The 19391-nt window shown below is 48.0% G+C and overlaps 1 protein-coding gene across 2 annotated transcripts in view; it reads left to right on the top strand.

The window, feature by feature from the left end:
* Positions 1-19391, top strand: part of GFRA2 (GDNF family receptor alpha 2) — a 149771-nt gene that overhangs the window by 102332 nt on the left and 28048 nt on the right. For both annotated transcript variants that reach the window (XM_030201973.1, XM_030201972.1), the window contains exons 5-6: positions 12910-13019; positions 14276-14416. In XM_030201973.1, the coding sequence (XP_030057833.1) occupies positions 12910-13019; positions 14276-14416 (251 nt within the window). The remainder of the gene's footprint in view (positions 1-12909; positions 13020-14275; positions 14417-19391) is intronic.

The raw sequence follows: 19391 nt of genomic DNA, 5'->3' as shown, positions 1-19391 counted from the left end.
TATGGAGAGTATCTTGTTTCATAGGATTTCACTTTTGGGCTCTCAAGGGAAGGGGAGCGTTTATTTTTGGGGAAAGCTTATATATGGGGGAAGAAATGTATCCTAAATCACTGGCTGCACGACATGCCTCCTACGTTTTTGTACTGGTGCTACAAATTACATGCTCTAATGATTTGGGAATCTTGGACAGCTTGTCACCACCCTAAGAGGCAGAGAGGTTTTCTCCAAGTTTGGGACCCCTACTTGGCTTCCATTTCACCAACTGCTTGTGACCAAGTTCTTAACAATTTAGGGGCCTTCCCTGACAACCTTCATAGCTAAGTGGGTGGGAAGGGGGTTAGGTTTGGGACTACCGAGGGGAGGAAGTTTTGAGGTCATAAGAGTCCAGGCTTCGGACCTGTATTTGCTTGTTTTCTACATGGTTTTTTATATATGGGTTTCTCTTTTTGGGGTGGGTGGGTAGGAGGGAAGCTTTGCTTACAGTTGCGCTGGTTATTGTATATACTATGAGATTTCATCTTTTTGCATTCTGTATTTGGTTGATGCATATTACCGATAAAAAGAATCATTAATAATAAAAGACTGATGGGAGGTAACAGAGCTTGTGCACATGCTGGCACAAAAATCAAAGTATCAGCATGGACGCTTGTTCTGCTCAGAAATATCAGCCTTGCAAAACTTTTAAGTGCAAGAACAAGAAACAGGCGCTGATGTTCCATTTTCATTCCACGTGCACAACAAGCCATGTTTGCAGTGAAACCTTTGTGTGCATGAGTCTGGCAGGCTCCCCTTGATTAACATGCAAGTTCTGTGTGCATAAAATTTGCATATACTTAGCTTTCTGCGCAGCATGGTATTATGTCAGGCACTCAGATATCTGCTCGTAGCTCCACTGCGTAGCTTTCTGCATTGGCCCCAGAGAGAATTAGGGACAGAACTGGGGATTAGAACTGAGGCTCAGGGGAAGTGAAGTGAGTTGCTCAGGAGCACAGGGAGAATTAGAGAAGAGCCAGGGTTTAATAAGAACATTGAAAGTTGCTTCCCTTTGGATGCACTTGTGGAGTCAAGTGCCAAAAATATGTTGCTAGAGGGGCAGTTGTACAACAGGGTGCCTCCAGTTAGGTACCCTAGTGAAATGCAGGGAGAGCCTGTATAATAATGGTATCAGGGCACTGAGATTCTATTATAGAATTCTAGTGCAACCAAACCCATTTCATCAAAAATGAAACAGACCCTAGGAAGGCTTTCGTCTAAGCGATTTCTCCTCTTTCCCCTGCTCTCCCCTCCATGTCCCGCGATTCTTCCCTCCCCTCCCATCCCCTCCGTGTCCCACAATTCTGACCGCCCCTCTATGTGTAGCGATTCTCCTCTGCCCTGCCGTCCCCTCCGTGTGCCGCGATTCTTCCCTCGCCTCCCATCCCCTCCATGTCCAGCAATTCTCCTCTGCCCTGCCCTCCCCTCTGTATCCCAGGATTCTGGCCTCCCTTCCATGTCCAGCGATTGTTCTCTGCACTGGCCTCCCCTCCGTTGGGCTCGTGTCCTCTTCAGCCTTCCGTTGCCTTCACTTGTTTGCGCTCGTAACATCCTGACGTCAGCTCGCCTCCAGCGTTCCCTTCCCTCTCACAGTTCCGCCCTCCTCTAACGTCATTTCGTCTACGCGAGGGTGGGACAGTGAGAGGGGAGGGAACGCTGGAGGCTTGCTGACGTCAGGATGTTATGAACCCAGCCAGCCAGCCATAGAACTTTGAGGTACAAATTATTATTATATTAGACTAGCGTAAATCTAGGGCTGGTTCAGCCTATGGACCAGATGAGGCACTGGCTCAAGGCACTGGAGATAGACCAGAATCTCATCCCTTCCCCTTGCAGGTAGAGGGGAGGGGAGGAAGAGATGCCAGAGTCAGATTTTAGATTTTGGCATCCTTTTTCACCAGCATTAGGAGAGAGTACTTGAGAGGAGAAGCTACTAGATCACGAGTGGAATGGGGGGGGGGGGGGGGGGAGGGGAGGGGCGCCGATGCAAAAGTTGGCTGAGGGCACCACCACAGTCCCTTTAGCTGGCCCTGCATACACCCACACTGGCATTTCTAACAATAGGTATGACCATTTATGCCAAGTCAGTGACAGATGGAAAATGGGTGTTTCTAAGTGTGCCATTCTAGGGTTCTGTGTATTCTCTGTTATATAACCTTGGTATCACCACAAAATTCTGGGCACCAGCCAGATTTTCGGGTCAGTACCCGAACCAGGGCCACAACTGAAAGTTTTATTTCACTGAGCTAAGCGCAGGCCTGGGCTGAGCTTGGTTCCGTTAGGCCGTAGGTTTCTCAGTCTGGGAGCAAAATACCTTCATTCTCACTGCAAAGAAACTCTCCACTCCAGGATTTGTATTTATGCAAAACAGAACTTTACTGGAATGCTGCAATAGGCAGATATCAATTCATACTTTTCTTATAACAAAACAGCTCACTTTATATCAAAGTTTGCTGAAAGAGGTTCTTGTGCCAATCCAAGGCTTCTGGTGTAAAAGGTCCAAATACTAATTTAATAGTCTCTTTATAGATCCTAAGATATTTACATATTTACAGCATCACCAGTTCTCCAATATCCGTTCTGGCAGAACAATCCAAGATTATGATTGCCTTGCTTTCTCCGGACCCACTCAGGACCAAACCACCCTGTCTGTCCTTCCCCATCAGAGGGGCACTTCCATGAGCTGCTACCTGTGGTACCCAATAAGTTCTTTTTGCTCCGCTCCTGGGCTAGGTTAACCCTTTCTACCTACCCGGAGCACTCCACACAGTTAATGCTTTTATTGGCAAAACTTCCTCTTTATTCAGCCTTAGGTTATTGGGCCTGACTAGGATACCCCCTCTCCTAATAGGCCCTGGCGGGGGTGAAGGCAACCAAAGACCATGTCCTCACTAATCCCATCACCTTAATTACCTTCCAACTTCACACCAACTATAACACTCAGGGCCCAATGCACAAAAGTCCCTGTAAAGCACCGATCACTATTTCCACCTCAGTAAAAATTACCGAGGTGGAAATAGTAGGCAGTGCCCCCTAAAAATCAGATGCAAATGAGCTGCTCGCAAAAACTGCGAGCACATGAACTAATCATTAAGCTGTGTGAAGTCCCGCCCAGCACATCCCAGGATACACTGGGCAGGGCGCCACCATTTTGCAGGTGGCGCCAAAGAATGAGGAAAGAGGCCACCTCCCTCCTCCAACTCAAGGTAGGGGGTGGGGGGATTGACCGTGGCCCACTGGGCCACCAGGGACTTCTTACAATGCTGGGGGGGGGGGGCTGGAGACCCGCCGGATCACCAGCCCCCCTCCAAACCTGTGTCGGGGAGGGGGGACTGGAGGTCCGCTGGACCTCCAGCCCCCTGTCACTGGGGGTGGGTCATCGGTCACCGACTGGACCACCAGGGACTTCATACAATGCTGGTGGGGAGGGGGGTTAAGGGGGCTGGAGACCCACTGGATCTCCAGCCCTCCCTGAACCTGTGTCGGGGAGGGGTTGGGGGGGACCGGATGTCCGCCGGACCTCCAGCCCCCGTTTTTCCTTGGTCGGGGCAGGGGTAGTTGGGGGTCTGGTGATCCCATGGACCTTCAGCCCCTGTGTTTGACAGGCCTGTCGAACAAGTGCAGGAGGATTGCGCTCAGGCACAATCCTCCTGCACTTCTACCCCTTGCTTAAATTTGCATGTAATTATCTCTGATCATAGGTCCAATAATGCCCCGCGCTGTTCCAGTGCTATTTTTAGAGCGCTGTTTGGAACAGCACAGGGCTTTTGATCATCTGCCCTCTGGTCTCTTAGCTGATGCCCTCAGGGTCTTCCTGTGCCACCAGCCTAGGGCTGCCATCCGGAGCCAAATGTACTTATAAGCCAGACAAACCCTCATATTACAAGAGGCCGCAAGTTTCAGAAAAAAATAATGCGCTTGCAAATAATGAAAATTACCATATAAAATATTCATAATTATTTTTTATTTATTGTCTGTTGCTGGTTGATTTATATTTTTTATTTACAATCTATTAAACCTAAAATATACTTCCTATTTAATTTAGGGAGGCTCGTAAATGTTACAGCTTAGGGGCCACAATACACAGAAATCGGCCTTGTTCCAATTCCTTCTTTGTCAATCTGCTGCTGTTACCAGTCCTGGGCTCTCAGCCTTTCCCCTCCCAATTGGCAGTGGAAGTGTGAATACAATTTTTCTAAGTTCCTGTATATTTGTGGAACTGATCCTGAGTAAATCTCCCACAGAGCCCTATAAGCTGAAAGAGATGAAAATTCAGCTCAGAAATTGATACCAATCATATTCTTTTTAAGTTGTGATACCATATTTCACCCCAAGGGAAAACAAATTATGTAATTTCAGAGAAAGCAGCGGAAATGAGCTTTGATGCACAGAGAAGCTTTTCTCCCTCTCTTTGCTTGTCTCTCTCTTTCTTTCTGTTTATGATCAGCATATTACAAGCAAGTGAAATACGGGCCTGCACTTGGCTGTGTTGTCTCTCTTTTTATTCCTTGAGTTGCCTATATGAGTGTCATGGAAGAACCCTGTGGAGCAGAGGCGGGATAAGAACCCCTGATCTCTTTCTGGAGCAGGACATACGCCCCAGAATTCCTCTAGAGCAAAGACAGGATAACAGACTGTCTTCTGCCTATTCTCTCCCGCTACATCTCTGCACAGCAAGGGTAGGATAATAAACATCCCCTTCTGCACCCTCTTTATTCCTATAATCAAGGGAAAGGGGAAATGGGACTTGATGTACCACCTTTCTGTAGTTTTTGCAACTACATTCGAAGTGGTGTACATAGTATATACAGGTACTTATTTGTACCTGGGGTAATGGAGGTTTAGGTGACTTGCCCAGAATCACAAGGAGCTGAAGTAGGAATCAATCCCAGTTCCCCAGGATCAAGGTCCGCTGCACTAACTACTGGCCCCTCCTCCCATGGCCTCTGGAGTAAAGGTAGGATAATAGATATGTGTCCTCTCCTAGAAACATAGAAACATGAAGGCAGATAAAGGCCATATGACCCATCCAGTCTGCCCATCCTCTGTAACCCCCAATTCTACCTGTTCCTAAGTGATCCCACATGCTTATCCCATGCCTGGGAGATTCTACTCCTATTCTACCTTTTACTCCTAGGGAGAAATGCTGTCTATACGTAGTTAATACACACCAACGTTCCCCAATAATCCTTAGTATAAGTAAATATCCAAAATTACACAGCCAAAGATTGTATACTGCAAACAAATAACATCGTATCGGAGGACTTATCATAGCATGCTATTAATATGTAAAAAACTGTTCAATGTCCACCCTTTACTAAAACGTTGTATTTAATGTTTAATTAATTGAAAGAGAGCCCTCAGAAACCACCACCACTTTCAAGGCAATATCATCATTTCTTGCCTGGTGGCATAGCACATCTTTCATAGGGCTATCTCTTTTTTTATATATATGTAAGTAAACGTGCTATTGTTGCAAAAAAGTGCTCAAAAAAATTGCAAGTGCCCAAAATAAAACTGAAACTTATCTTAAAACGTTTCCACTAGAATCCATTGTGGTGACTTGTTATTTCTTTTATCTTTTCTTCACTCTTATTATGATAGTCCAATAATTCTCTCAATGCCCAGTCTTGATAAACAGTCCACAAAGTTTCCCCTGATGACGCCCGACACCGCGGGTTTCAATACTTTCCTCAGGGACTCGGGTTAAACATCAGCGATATGCTGCCGACTGAGACACCGGCTATACACTATTGAATCTTTGGCTGTAATTTTGTCTATACGTAGTTAAACAGTCTATCATACTGATTGTGCTGTCCTTTTTCTTTAGGTTTATTTGATTTTCTTATGCCCACTTCCTCATTGTGGAGGATCTGAGTTTGGATTGTTTCTTATTTGTAGTTTCTTATTTCATATTTGGTATAGGGGTTATTGGCTGTTGCCCTTGATTTCTGTCAAGACTTTTTTCTTGAGAAATGTGTTTGGAAATTTTCTATAAATAACAAAATTTAAAAATTCTGGAACAGTCCTTGACTCCACCACCTCCACCGGGAGGCCATTCCAGCCTCCACCATCCTCTCTGTGAAATAATACTTCCTCTCCTGCATCCTTCTAAACCGCAGGGGCAGGACACACCCCTTTATCACACTAATCTTCACTCCCAGTCCTCCAGGGCTGCCAATGGCCAGGTTTTTCAGGATATCCTTAATGAATATGCATGAGACAGATTTGCTTGCCTATTAGTACCATTGTATGAAAATCTCTTAAATAGATTCATTAGAGATATCCTGAAAACCTGACCTGTTGGCAGCCCTTGAGGACTGCGAGTGAAGACCACTGGGCTAGACCTTCCCTCAAAAAGGAACAGGTGCAGCAGCTTTGCTCAAGGCTGTCTCAGCTAAAACAGAGTCTTGGCAGCATATCTGCCTTTTCCTGACTCCTCTTCCGATGTCTGAGAAGGGGTTGGGAGGGCTCCAGGGGCTGAACCAGTGATGTGTCAGCATTACACAAGTGCAGGCAAGGGCAGACTCCCACCTGCTGTGTGTGCTCCTGCAGTTACTAAGCACCAGCTGACGAAAGAAGCATCTCACAGCTGGTGGTCACCATGTAAAGCCAGCACAAGACAGGCTTGACTCTAGCAGGACTGAGCACAAGGTAAAAAGGGATCTAGAGTCGCAGGGTAATGCTGAGAGCCCTGTGCACTGAAGAACTGCAGAGGTCTTTCAGAATCAAAATGGCCCCAAGGAGCTGCTTTCACAGCAAACTGCAGTTTGCATACATAGTGAGGGTAGGAACATACTCTGTAAAGGATCGTTGGTGCCTACGTTCTTTTGTAGAATACTAGCCTAACTGATATACATGTGCTTAAAAGATAGGGCATAGGCGGTTATATTGTCTGTAGATCTGCTGTAAGTGTTAGTGTCTAAATGCTACTGATTTGCGTGTGACATAAATTTGACATGAAAATTTCAGGCCCTCACATGCTCCTTATAATTGTTAGCACCTAAATGTTACCGATTCGCACATAACTTGTAAGTTACACATGAATATTTCAGGTCTCCCATGCTCCGTATAAGTGTTAGCGACTAAATGCCACTGATTTGCATGTAACTTACAAAATTACATGTGAAAATTTCAGGCCTCCCATGCTCCGTATAAGTATTAGCGCCTAAATGCCATTGATTCGCACGTATCTTGTAAGTTACACATGGAGATTACCAGTCATGGATCTGATGGCTACAGCACACAACTTCAATCACATTCTTCAGTTGTCGGAAAGATCTGAGTGGAGGGAATAGATGCTTTTCTTCAGACGTGGCCATCAGACCTTCTTTATGTGTTTCCTCCTTGGCCCCTATTAGGGTGACTTATTTAAAGGATTGAGAGGCATGCAGGTCTAGTAATTCTCATAGAGGGGCATAATTGAATGGGGCACCCAAGTTTTCCTGGGGCCGTCCTCGCAGGACGCCCCTGCAAAGGGGCGGGGAAACCTGTATTATCGAAACAAGATGGGCGGCCATCTTTCGTTTTGATAATACGGCCGGGGACGCCCAAATCTCCACATTTAGGTCGACCTTAGAGATGGGCGTCCCTAGAGATAGTCGTCCCTGATTTTCGGTGATAATGGAAACCGAGGACGCCCATCTCAGAAACGACCAAATCCAAGCCATTTGGTCGTGGGGGGAACCAGCATTTGTAGTGCATTGGTCCCCCTCATATGCCAGGACACCAACCGGGCACCCTAGGGGGCACTGCAGTGGACTTCAGAAAATGCTCCCAGGTGCATAGCTCCCTTGTGTGCTGAGCTCCCCAACCCCCCCCAAAAAGCCCCACTCCACACAACTGTACACCACTACCATAGCCATAAGGGGTGAAGGGGGGCACCTGGATGTGGGTACAGTGGGTTTCTGGTGGGTTTTGAAGGGCTCACATTTACCTCCACAAGTGTAACAGGTAGGGGGGGATGGGCCTGGATCCGCCTGCCTGAAGTGCACTGCACCCACTAAAACTGCTCCAGGGACCTGCATACTGCTGTCATGGAGCTGAGTCTAACATTTGAGGCTGGCAAAAAAAATTTTTTAAAGATTTTTTTTAGGGTGGGAGGGGGTTGGTGACCACTGGGGGAATAAGCGGAGGTCATCCTTGATTCCCTCTGGTGGTCATCTGGTCAGTTCGGGCACCTTTTTGAGGCTTGGTCGCAAGAAAAAATGGACCAAGTAAAGTTGGCCAAGTGCTTGTCAGGGACACCCTTCTTTTTTCCATTATCGGCCGAGGATGCCCATGTGTTAGGCATGTCCCAGTCCCGCTTTTGCTACACTGCCGACACGCCCCTGGGAACTTTGGTCATCCCCGCGACAGAAAGCAGTTGAGGGCGCCCCAAATCGGCTTTCGATTATGCCGATTTGGGCGCCCCTGATAGAAGGACGCCCATCTCCCGATTTGTGCCGGAAGATGGGCGCCCCTCTCTTTCAAAAAAAGCCTGATAGTGCCCAATTGGCCTTGCAGACCTTGGTATGCCGATCTCGTATGTCTCACAGTCGACTCCCCTTTCAAGCTCCCAATCTCTGGACCTTCCAGTTCAAGGGCTGATAGTTCATCCATATCTGGCTTGATTTTGTCTTTCGGCTTGGTTCTTGAAAGGATGCAGTTAACTAAGAGAGGTTATTCCTCTAAAGGCATAGTTACAATGCTTTGTTTACGACGTCGGTCAACTTCTCTGAATTATATTCGCACTTGGTGTATTTTTGAGGCTTGGTGTGCCGATCGATCTTCTTCTCTGTTTCATGCATCGGTGGTCCAAATCTTAGATTTTGTACAGGAAGAATTTGGCAAAGGCTTGGCAATTGCTTTCCTTAAGGTGCAGACTGCGGCATTGTCTTGTTTTCGAGTTAGAATTAAAGGAAAGTCTGTGGCAGTGGCATACCAATGGTGGGACGGAGGGGGCGGTCTGCTCCGGGTGCATGCTGCAGGAGGGGTGCAGTGGCTGTCGACTCTGCTGGTTCCCTGCTCCCTCTGCTGTTACTTCCTGTTCCGGGGAAGAGGGAGCAGGGAACAGCTGCGTGGCTGCTCCCAGCACCCCAGGAGGCAAGAAGAATGCACCCGGGGGGTGGGGCTTGGAGGTTATGCACCGGGGGGACCCTGATGTGCCCGGGGGGGGGGGGGGGGGGGGGTCGTGCTACACCCGGGGGGGGGGGGGGGGGAGGGATGGATAACACTGCACCCAGGGGTTGGGTGCACAGTGGCCCCGGGTGGCAGCCGACCAAGGAACACCACTGGTCTTTGGCTAATCAAATAGATGTTGTTTGTTTCCTTCGAGGTGTCGGGTTACTTCGTCCTCTGTCTAGAGCGATTTTTCCTGCTTGGGACCTCAATATAGTTCTCTCAGCCCTTACTAGGCCACCTTTTGAACGTTTGGCAGCCTGCTCTCTGAAAGATTTGACGCTTAAAGTGGTGTTTTTAGTTGCCATTGCATTGGCTAGGCGAGTGTCAGAGTTATAGGCATTTTCCTGTAGGTCTCTTTTATGGAGTTTTCTAAGGAATGAGTAATTTTGCGCCCTGTTCCTTCTTTTCTTCTTATTGTTTTGTCCAGGTTTCATTTGAACCATTCAGTAGTTTTACCGGTACTAGGTTCGTCTTCTGGGTCAGAAGAACAGCGGAGTTTGTGGAAACTCGATGTCAAGAGAATCCTTAAGCATTATTTGCGAAGGATTTCAGACAATCAGATCATCTTTTCCTGCTCATTGGAGGTGCCCACAAGGGTTTAGCAGCATCTAAGCCTACCATTTCAAGATGGCTAAAAGAAATGATTGCTTCCGCTTACCTTCTATCTGGAAAACCTATTCCAGAAAGGGTAAAAGCTCACTCTACTACAGGACAAGCAGCATTGTGGGCTGCTTCTTAGTGCCGCCTTTGAACATATGTAAGGCAGCAATGTGGTTCCTTGCATTCTTTTTCTAAGCATTACAGATTGGATGTACAATGTTCTCAGGATGCGAGTCCTTATGGTGGAATTACTAGTGCCCCTCCCTTAGTGGTACTGCTTTGTTACTTCCCATCAGTATCTTTCTGGGCTGGTCTGGAGGGACGCTAAGGAAGGAGAAATGAGATCATATCTGCTAATTTGGTTTCCTTTAGTCCCTCTGGACCGACCCAGAACCTTCCCTGTGCTGTGATTTCTTGGCCATTAATTTCTGTCTGATGTCTTAACACCGATGTAATTTAGTATTGTATATTAGTTTCATAGGTATTGAGCTTTTTTAAACATTTGTAGTCAGTTATTAAAAAAGAAATAGAGACCTACATACTTGTCTTACCCTCGGTCTTTACAAGGGCCGTATATATATATATATATATATATATATATATATATATATATATATATATATACAGTATATATATATATATATATATATATATATATTTATTTTGTTTCACGTTTGTAAGGCTTCACCTGTTGCCTATTAGCACAAAAGTTACTTTGCTTCTTTCTAGTTTTGTTATGTTAATACTGGATCTTACTATAGCTAGCCAGAGCTTTTATTGGCTCTCATGAGAGTCAGAATTCTCAGTCTCCACCTGCTGGAATGAGTGCACAACCCATCAGTATCTTTCTGGGCCGGTCCGGAGGGACTAAAGGAAAGCAAATTAATTTTGCCTTTTAAAAAAAAAATCTGTTTACCACTGTATTAAATTAATTGTTGGAACTAGAGTATCTTGAGCCCCAGGAATATTTATATCAGGACTTCTGCGTCCTGATCATAGACTCCCTTGTAGCTTCTAGACTTTTACGGACTGTGCCCTGATCATGGCTGGACAGATTTGGATGGGCTGGAGTGGGAAGCTTTGATAACATCTTCAGTAGTTGGGAAACAAGGCCAGTGCTAGGCAGACTTCTACAAAAAATGTCAAGGACAAGTCAAGATCAAGTATACATATGAAGTATCACATCATATCTTATGCTATGAGTTAGTCTTCTTGGGCAGACTGGATACACCATACAGGTCTTTATCTGCCATCATCTACTATGTTACAATATTAGATGTCCCCTTGTCTTATAGTAGAAAACCCATTTATTTCCTGTTCTTTCTCGTGCATTTTATTTGCCTGCTTCCAGATAGCACCTACTTGACTGTGGCACCAGCCAGGTTTTGAAAACATAGGGCTATAGTGAGTGTGACTGTATGTGTAACTGAGTGTGAGTGAGCTTGTGAGAGCATATGAGAAAGCAGGTATAGTGTGTGTGTGTGTGAGTGGGATTCAGTGCTAAGATCCTTGAGTATAAGATCCTTGAGTGAAGACTGCTCATACAGCCGTGGTTTCTCAGACACACTGCATGAGTACATGAGTAGCTCAATGGTATCTCTACCATTACAGGAGACTCAGGAATCTACAATAGGAGCCTCAAGGGCATAATCCCATGGCTGCCAAGAGAAGGAATATGGCCCAGGATAAACAATCTTAAGGGGCCCCCCCCAATGCTTCCTGCAGCCCCCCATGCCCCAACCTTAACCCCAGTTTGATCGTCACTTACTGCGTCTGCTCCTTCGATCTGTCTTCTCTCTTTCTCCTGTGTGCCGAGACCTGGGTTATTGCATTAACGTGTACTCTGTTCTGCCGCTGTAGATCCTTCTCCCCTCCTGCCTATGCAGAAACAGGAAATACTTCACAAAGGAGGAGGTGAGACGAGGCAGGAAGAAGGACCTGAGGCAGCACAGCAGAGTTAACATGTTATCCTGAGAAGCCGGGTCCCAGGCCCGGCACACAGGAGCAGGAGACCAGTCCAGTCTTCTTCTGTCTGCTTCCCTGCCACCAGAAGCCTTGCCGGCGCCGGGCCCTCCTTGGAGGCCAGGCCTGGGGAATCTTGCCCCTCACACTCGGCGGCCCTGCACAATCCCCCTAATTCTATATAATCTGTCACAAATTAGGTGCCAATTCAATGATTAGCTTTTGGCGCTGAAAAAAAAGTTAAGCGTCAAAATGGTAAATGGTAGTTACACGCTTACCTGCACTTAGGAACTATTTTACAAAGTACAGCATAGAATACTGTAAGTTGTGTGTTTGTGCTACCTTCACACCTGTATTTTACATGATGTAACTGATAGTGTCTAGATATTGGCGTGCAAATGTTGACTTGCACTCTATTCTGTAATGGAATCTGGATGCCCAGATGTTAGCTTGGCGCACAGAGTTTTGGTGCTTAATTTATAGCTAGGGTTACCATATGTCCGGATTTACCCGGACATGTCCTCTTTTTGAGGACATGTCTGGGCAACCGGGCGGGTTTTGCCAGCTTGCCCATTTGTCCAGAAATCCAGACAAACGGGCAGATTGCTAGCCTCCCCTCCACTTACTTACTAGTGCCCTGGTGGTCTAGTGACCTCTTCCACCTTCGGGGCATGCATCCTTCCTGTTCATGATCTCGGCGCTGATTCAAAATGGCCGCTGAGAGTTGAAGTGACCTCGCAAGGTCACTTCAACTCTTGGAGATCACGAACAGGAAGGATGCATGCAGGGCAGTGCTCCGGGCAGAAAAGAGGGGGCTCTTTCCTGCCCCGAACAGGTCACTAGACCACCAGGGCAGTAGTAAGGTAAGGGGAGGGGGGTGACGGGGAGGGGGAGTGATGGGGTGTGTGACAGGGGGGAGGGGAAATGTGACAGGGGGCGGGTGTGAAAGGGGGCGGGGCATGTGTCCTCCTTTTTGGGGGACAAAATATGGTAACCCTACTTTTAGCACCCTTTATAGAATTGTCTCCAATAGGTAATTAAAGTCCTGTGCCACAGAGAGAGAGACTCCTGGATGGGTGGACAGATGACCTTCCCTCAGATACCACCTCCTGGGATTCCAACTTCTATATTCTCTTCTTGTGTTTGTTACAGGGCCAGACTTGCAGACTACCACACAAACTGTCAGGTGTCCTTCCTGTCTGTTACCACCTGTCCATTGGATAACTACAGGGCCTGTCTGTCTTCCTATTCCGGGCTGATTGGTGAGTGATTAGGTGCTGTCTGTGGACAGGGAGGGGCTGGTGGGTGGGTGATGTTGTGCTGTCCCCTAAGTGAAGAGGGGCTGATAGATGGGTTATGTGCCTCTGTCCCATAGATTTGGGGGAGGGGTTCATGGGTGAGTGATATGGCCTTGTCCCACAGTGGGGAGGGCTTGATGGGTGGGTGATGCAGCTCTGTTCCATGGTGGAGATGGTTACTGGGTAGGTGGTGTGGCACTAGCCCACGATGGAGAAGGGTTGATGGGTAGGTGGTCTGGCACTGTCTCATAGATGGGGAGGAGTTGATGGGTGAGTAATGTGGCCGTGTCTTGTGGTGGGGAGGGGGTTGATGGTTGGGGGGGGGGGGGTGGCACAGTTCCACAGAGGGAAGGAGTTGATAGGTGGGTGATGCAGCTTTGTCCCATGGTGAGGATGGGTTAATGGGTGGGTAGTGTGGCACTATCCCACGATGGAGAAGGGTTAATGGGTGGGTGGTGTGGAACTGTATCATAGATGGTGAGGGGTTGATGGGTGAGTGATGTGGCTGTGTCCCATGGTGGGGAAGGGTCTTTGGGTGGGTGATGTGTCCCTGTCCTATGGTGGGATGGAGTTGAAGGATGGTTAATGTGGCACTGTCTCACAGTAGAAAGGGGTTGACAGGTAGGTGATGTGGCTCTGTCTGATGGTGGGAAAGGGTTGACAGGTGGGTGATGTGGCTCTGTCCCACAGTAGGGAGGGGTTGATGGGTGGATGGGGTGGCACTGTCCCATAGATGGGGAGGGGTTGATGGGTGAGTGATGTGACACTGCCCCACGGTGATGAGGGGTTGATAGGTCACGGTGGGTGGTGTGGCACTGTGCCACTGTGGGGAGGGGTTGATTGGTAGGTGTTGTGGCACTGTCCTACAGTGGAGAGGGGTTGATGGGTGGGTAATGCAGTGAAATGTTCTCTTTAGTGAATCCCAGGTTGCTCCATTTTTGGCTCCTTTCACTGCCTCTGACTGTCCTTGGCTTTCCTTCCCTGGGTCCTGATTCTTTATTTTAACATTATTAGATTTAGCTTCATTTTATTGAATTTGTTATAACACCATTATCCAGATGACATAAAACAATAAACACACTGTAACTTTCACTGTGTCTGAATCATTATTTGCAATATGTGCTCATCAATCACTTTACTCCCTCCCTATAACCATCCCAGCACAACAGATGGAACGCTGATTAAGGGTCCTGATTGTTAAATGTTTTTCCATTCCTCAGGATTTGATATCTCTCCAAACTACGTTGACTCGAGCACCAGCAGCATCACCGTATCGCCCTGGTGCACATGCAAAGGCAGTGGCAACATGGAGGAGGAATGTGAGAGATTTTTACGGGACTTCACAGAGAACTCATGTCTCAGTAAGGAAAAAAAATGGCTGTACATATGCCACACTAAGAATGACATGGCTGGGGAAGACCAGCTATGGGGGAAGTTGTAGAGAATGGTGGAGGAACATTGACCATGGGAAAATGGTGGAAGAGTGCTTGCTGAGTGAAGGGAGATGTAGGGAATGGTGGATGAGGGCTATCTTTTGGGAGACTATCATGAAAGACTGACTCTGAGGGATTATTAGTGCTGTTTCGCTAAACAAGGGTGAATTTGGTCATAGATGAAGAGCAGGCCTAACTTTTTCTAGTTAGCTTTACCTGAATAACTTTATTCGGTTGTATTCAGCAGGACACTTTGCCATTCGCATGTGTCAATGCAGTTAATGGTCATTATTTTATAACGGGTCTCATTTTTTGTAGTGGGACCTACTAGAAATAATGTGCATTAACGTCATTAGCGCTTACTAACACAGTCACAAATTCTTGCTGTAAGTCTCGCTGAATATCCATTAAAAAGTTAGTCAGATACTGGACTGCTGAATATTAGACCCTAAAAATCCAATTGAAGTCATTACTTAACAGCGTCGTATCAGCAGAGCTGCCAAGGGGGCCGACCCACTCAGCAGGAGATTTAGGGCAGCATGAGATGGTGCTTTATGAAGGCATTTCCTGCTGCTGCTGTATGGGGAGGCCACTCAATTGGACATCCTGGCTTCTCGGCGGGACTGCGGGAGTCTCCCGCTGAAAGTGGGAGACCCGGTAGGTCTGTATTAGATAAATATTCAACGATGATCCTATCTTATAGCTGTTGAAAAAAATAGTCAGGCCTGACTAAAAAAGTGGGTTTTCAACCTCTTTCCCAACTTAATGTGTGTGGTTTGATGGCACCAATGATTGTGGGGGCAGAGTTATTTAAGCCAAATGAAGTTTGTCTCCAACCTTAACTGTTTAGAAGGGAGTTCCAGTAGGTGAGGTCTGCACCAGGAAAGGCCTGAGCTCTGGTGCTGGCTAACTTACAATCGTTAATAGCTGGACTACATAATAGGAATTCATCCTTTGAGCAAAGGCAGCACCCTGGAGTATTCCTCTTCAATTTATGCTGTAAATATCCTGGCTGTAAGCCATATATGCCTTTAAAAGTCAAACAAAGCAATTTAAAATGTACGCTGTATCAAATTGGCAACTGGCATGATCCTTAATACGTTGCCTAGCTAAAATAGTTAATTAAGATGGCGTAGGAGTGGAGGAGTAGCCTAATGGTTAATGTAATGGCCTGCAAACCAGGGGAACTGGGTTCAGTTCCCACTGCAGCTCCTTGTCACTCTGGGCATGTCACTTAACCCTTCATTGCCCCAGGTACAAAATAAGTACTTGCATGTAATATGTAAACCGCTTTGGTTGTAACCACAGAAAGGTGGTATATCAAATCCTATCCCATCCCATAAGCACAAGATTCATAGTTGCTGAAAGTGAAGAGAGCAGAGAATGTGTGTTTCAGTGTAAACAGCACTGTACTCATCTGATTTGTTGACGGGAGTTAGGGATGCTGACATGTATTGCAAAGAGGTTAATATGAAATGTTAGATATCATAGTGATAACACAGGCTTTCATGCAGTGGTGTTCCTTGGTCAGCTGCCACCCAAGGTGGATCGCTGCTGCACCCCCCCCCCCCCGGTGCAGCATCGTCCCCCCTGCGCAATGCCTCCAAGCCCCTCCCCATGCAACACCTCCAAGCCCGGGTGCATTGTTCTTACCTCCTGGGGTCCTGGGAGCAGCTGCGAGGCTGTCGGCTCTGCAGGTTCCCTGCTCCCTCTGCCCTGGAACAGGAAGTATCATCAGAGGGAGCAGGGAACCGGCAGAGCCGACAGCCGCGCATCTGCTCCCAGCACCCCTCCTGCAGCGTGCTCCCGTCCCCACCGCCCTGCCCTCAGTATGCCGCTGCATTAATGTAGCTAGGTTGTCTGACAGGCTGCAGTGGTAGACTTGAACAGCATCTGGCTCTATCTTACAGGCTATGAGCAGCATTGTAGCATCAACATCCAAGTCTATACGTCATATATGGACCTCCATTTTTTATGTATTTTAGAGCAGGATCTGCCAACATACAGCCTGTTCTCAAATATATGAAAAACTAGACTTTGAGCCCGTAAAAACGGGCTATTATAGGAAGGGGGGGTTGAAAGGCCCGCCCCCACCGCCGAGTTCGCCGCTGCCCCTCCCCCTCCGAGTTCGCGCCCCCCCACCGAGCCGTCACCACCCACCTTCCACCCGGCCGGGCCCTCGCTCCGCTATTGAAACAGCGAGGGTCCGGGAACGCAGCACTGAGCTCTGCTGAGCTGCCGACGTCGGCCTTCGTTCTTCTTCTCTGCCTGTCCCGCCCTCGTGTGACGTAACGTCGTCGAGGGCGGGACAGAGGCAGAGAAGAAGAAGGAAGGGTGATGTCGGCAGCTCAGCAGAGCTCAGTGCTGCGTTCCCGGACCCTCGCTGTTTCAATAGTAGAGCGAGGGCCCGACCGGGTAGAAGGTGGGTGGCGGCGGCGACTCGGGTGGGGGGAGCGTTAGACGGCGGTGTCCCTCCCTCAGCAATGCGCAGTACAGACCCTCTGTGTTCCGCCCCCCGTCATCACGTATTGACGTGGGGGCGGGGCAGAGAAGGTCTCTACTGCGCATTTGCGAGTGAGTACGATCACTCGCCGTTTATATGTTTGATGGAAGACTATGTGCTGGTGACATCCAGTTTGAACATCCATTTTACAAACTGAAATGTCCAAATTTTTGAATTTGTCATAAAGAGACATAGATGTCTTTTTGGCAGCATAGGAACATCGATATTATAAAATGGCCAAATAGACATTAATACAGAGCAGAGAGGTAGCCTAATTGTTAGAGCAGTGGGGGCTGAGAACCGGGAGACCCAAGTTTGAATCTTTTAAATTGTGATCCCTCCAGAGACAGAATAATACCTACTGCACCTGAATGAACACTGCTTCAATAGCCTTTAGGTTTTCAGGTTTCTTATACATTCAGGTAACGTGGGCAGGGTCAGATTAAGTCATTGGCAAACTTTGCACATACTTTGTGCCCATATGTGAAGGGGGTCCCTATAAAACGAGATTAGGATTGTCAATTCTAGTTTTTCTCAGAAGTCAGCAGGATTGTTCATTAATGTCCACAGGATAGAAGGATGGGTAACATATCTGGACATTTTTCAGAGTTTAAAACCTCTTTTTGCAGTTCTATATACCCCCCCCCCCCCCCCGCCTCTTCTGCCTCATATAAATGAACCTGCCCTACCTGCTTCTATTGTAACTAGCAGCAGAGAATATAGATATAATCCAGCCCACAGACATGCAGTGTGGACTGAGGACTGGAAGGCAGCTCTAGTTCAGGAAAGGGAGGAAGTGATCTGGAGAAAGTTTCTATCTGGCCATTATTCAGCTGGTGACTGAGTGTTTCCAGCTAGATTAGCCTCAGATCATCAGTACCAGACCATGTCCGGGCACAGGCACTGAATATCTGGGGTTAATTTGCACTGCTCATTCTGCCAAAGCTTATGCGGGTCCTGGACAATATTCAGCTGGGGCCTGCATAAGACAGTTATGCAAGTACTGGCTCTGAATATTTCGCTGGCATTCATATAACTTTAAAACATTTTTGTCTCCCCCAAACCCCTTCGCACTCCCCCCTTTCCTTCCTGGCATCATTCCCCTTCCCACCATCCCACACCATTACTCCTACCCCCCCCCCCCCCAGAACACCTCCCAGCTCCCAAAAGCTCCATAGGCCCCTCAGGTCTACCTTCTGTCATTGGTAGTCCAGTGGGGGGGGGGGGGGGGGGGGGGGAGGGTGATGGAGGCAGGAATGAATGCCACTTTTTCCTGCCCCTAACGGTAGCTTCTTCAATGTGGCTGCTGTAACCTTTTCGTGGCAGCTCACAGTACAACAGGGCTACTGAGGGGGGGGGGGGGGGGGGGGGGGGGGCAAGAGTCCCTGGGCCCAGCCTCCAAGGGAGGCCCAGTGCCTCTTTCCTGCTCCCATCTCTTTCCTGCTTCTGTATGTCGGGACCCAGGTGATTGACTTAATGCGATAACCCAGGTCTCAGCACACAGGAGCCGGAGAGTGACAGAACAAGGGAGGAGCAAACACAAGAAGGTAAGGGGGCAGGGGCAGCAGTGGTCTGAATGGGGGTGGCAGGGCATGGCGGGGGCAGCAGCGGGGTGCGTTTCTCAGTGGCCCTGCAGTATACCGACAGATTGCAGCAGCTATGGAACGAGTAACATTCACTCCTGCCTCCATCGCCCCCCCCCCCCCCCCCACTAGACCACCAATGACAGGAGGTAGGCTGGGAGGTGGGGAGGCCTATGGAGCCCTTGGGAATTGGGTGTGGAGTGTTCTGGAGGGGTGGTGCTAGTGGCGTGGGATGGGGAGAGGTGATGATGCCAGGAAGGAGAGGGGTGAAAACTTTAAAAAAGAAAAGTTATGCAGGTGCCAGCCTGATATTCAGTGCCAGCATTCGCTGGCATCTGTACAACCCCAGGCTCATCCTAACATCACCCCCTGTACCGCCCCTGGCCTACCCACTTTTTTTTGGTGGCGGTCCAGGGTGATATTCATTGGCACTGCCCGTTTCAGTACTGCTGAATATCGGTGTAGGCCGTGACAGGCGATTTAAGTGGACAGGAGCCTCTCCTGCCACTTAAATTGCTTTGAATATCGGCTTGATTGTATACTAGTGAAGTTCTGCATCTAGTGGTGGGAGAAGCAGATAAATGAACCCCCCTCCAAAAATGCCACAATGTATTTCTGTGGGAGAAGCAGCTTCAACAGCTGCAGTATATATACACTAATTCACTGTAACATGCCATTAAAGAATTGCACCTTTCTCACTGCCTTTCCTTCTCATCTCCCCTCCTGATCACAGGCACACAGAAAGCGTGCACGTATGCCAACATACAAACACACATGTACAGCTACACACAAACATGTACACTCCTCACACAAGCAC

The sequence above is a fragment of the Microcaecilia unicolor genome, chromosome 4 (assembly GCF_901765095.1).
Source record: "Microcaecilia unicolor chromosome 4, aMicUni1.1, whole genome shotgun sequence".
In the NCBI taxonomy this organism is placed as follows: domain Eukaryota; kingdom Metazoa; phylum Chordata; class Amphibia; order Gymnophiona; family Siphonopidae; genus Microcaecilia; species Microcaecilia unicolor.
This window is presented reverse-complemented; position numbering and strand designations above follow the sequence as displayed.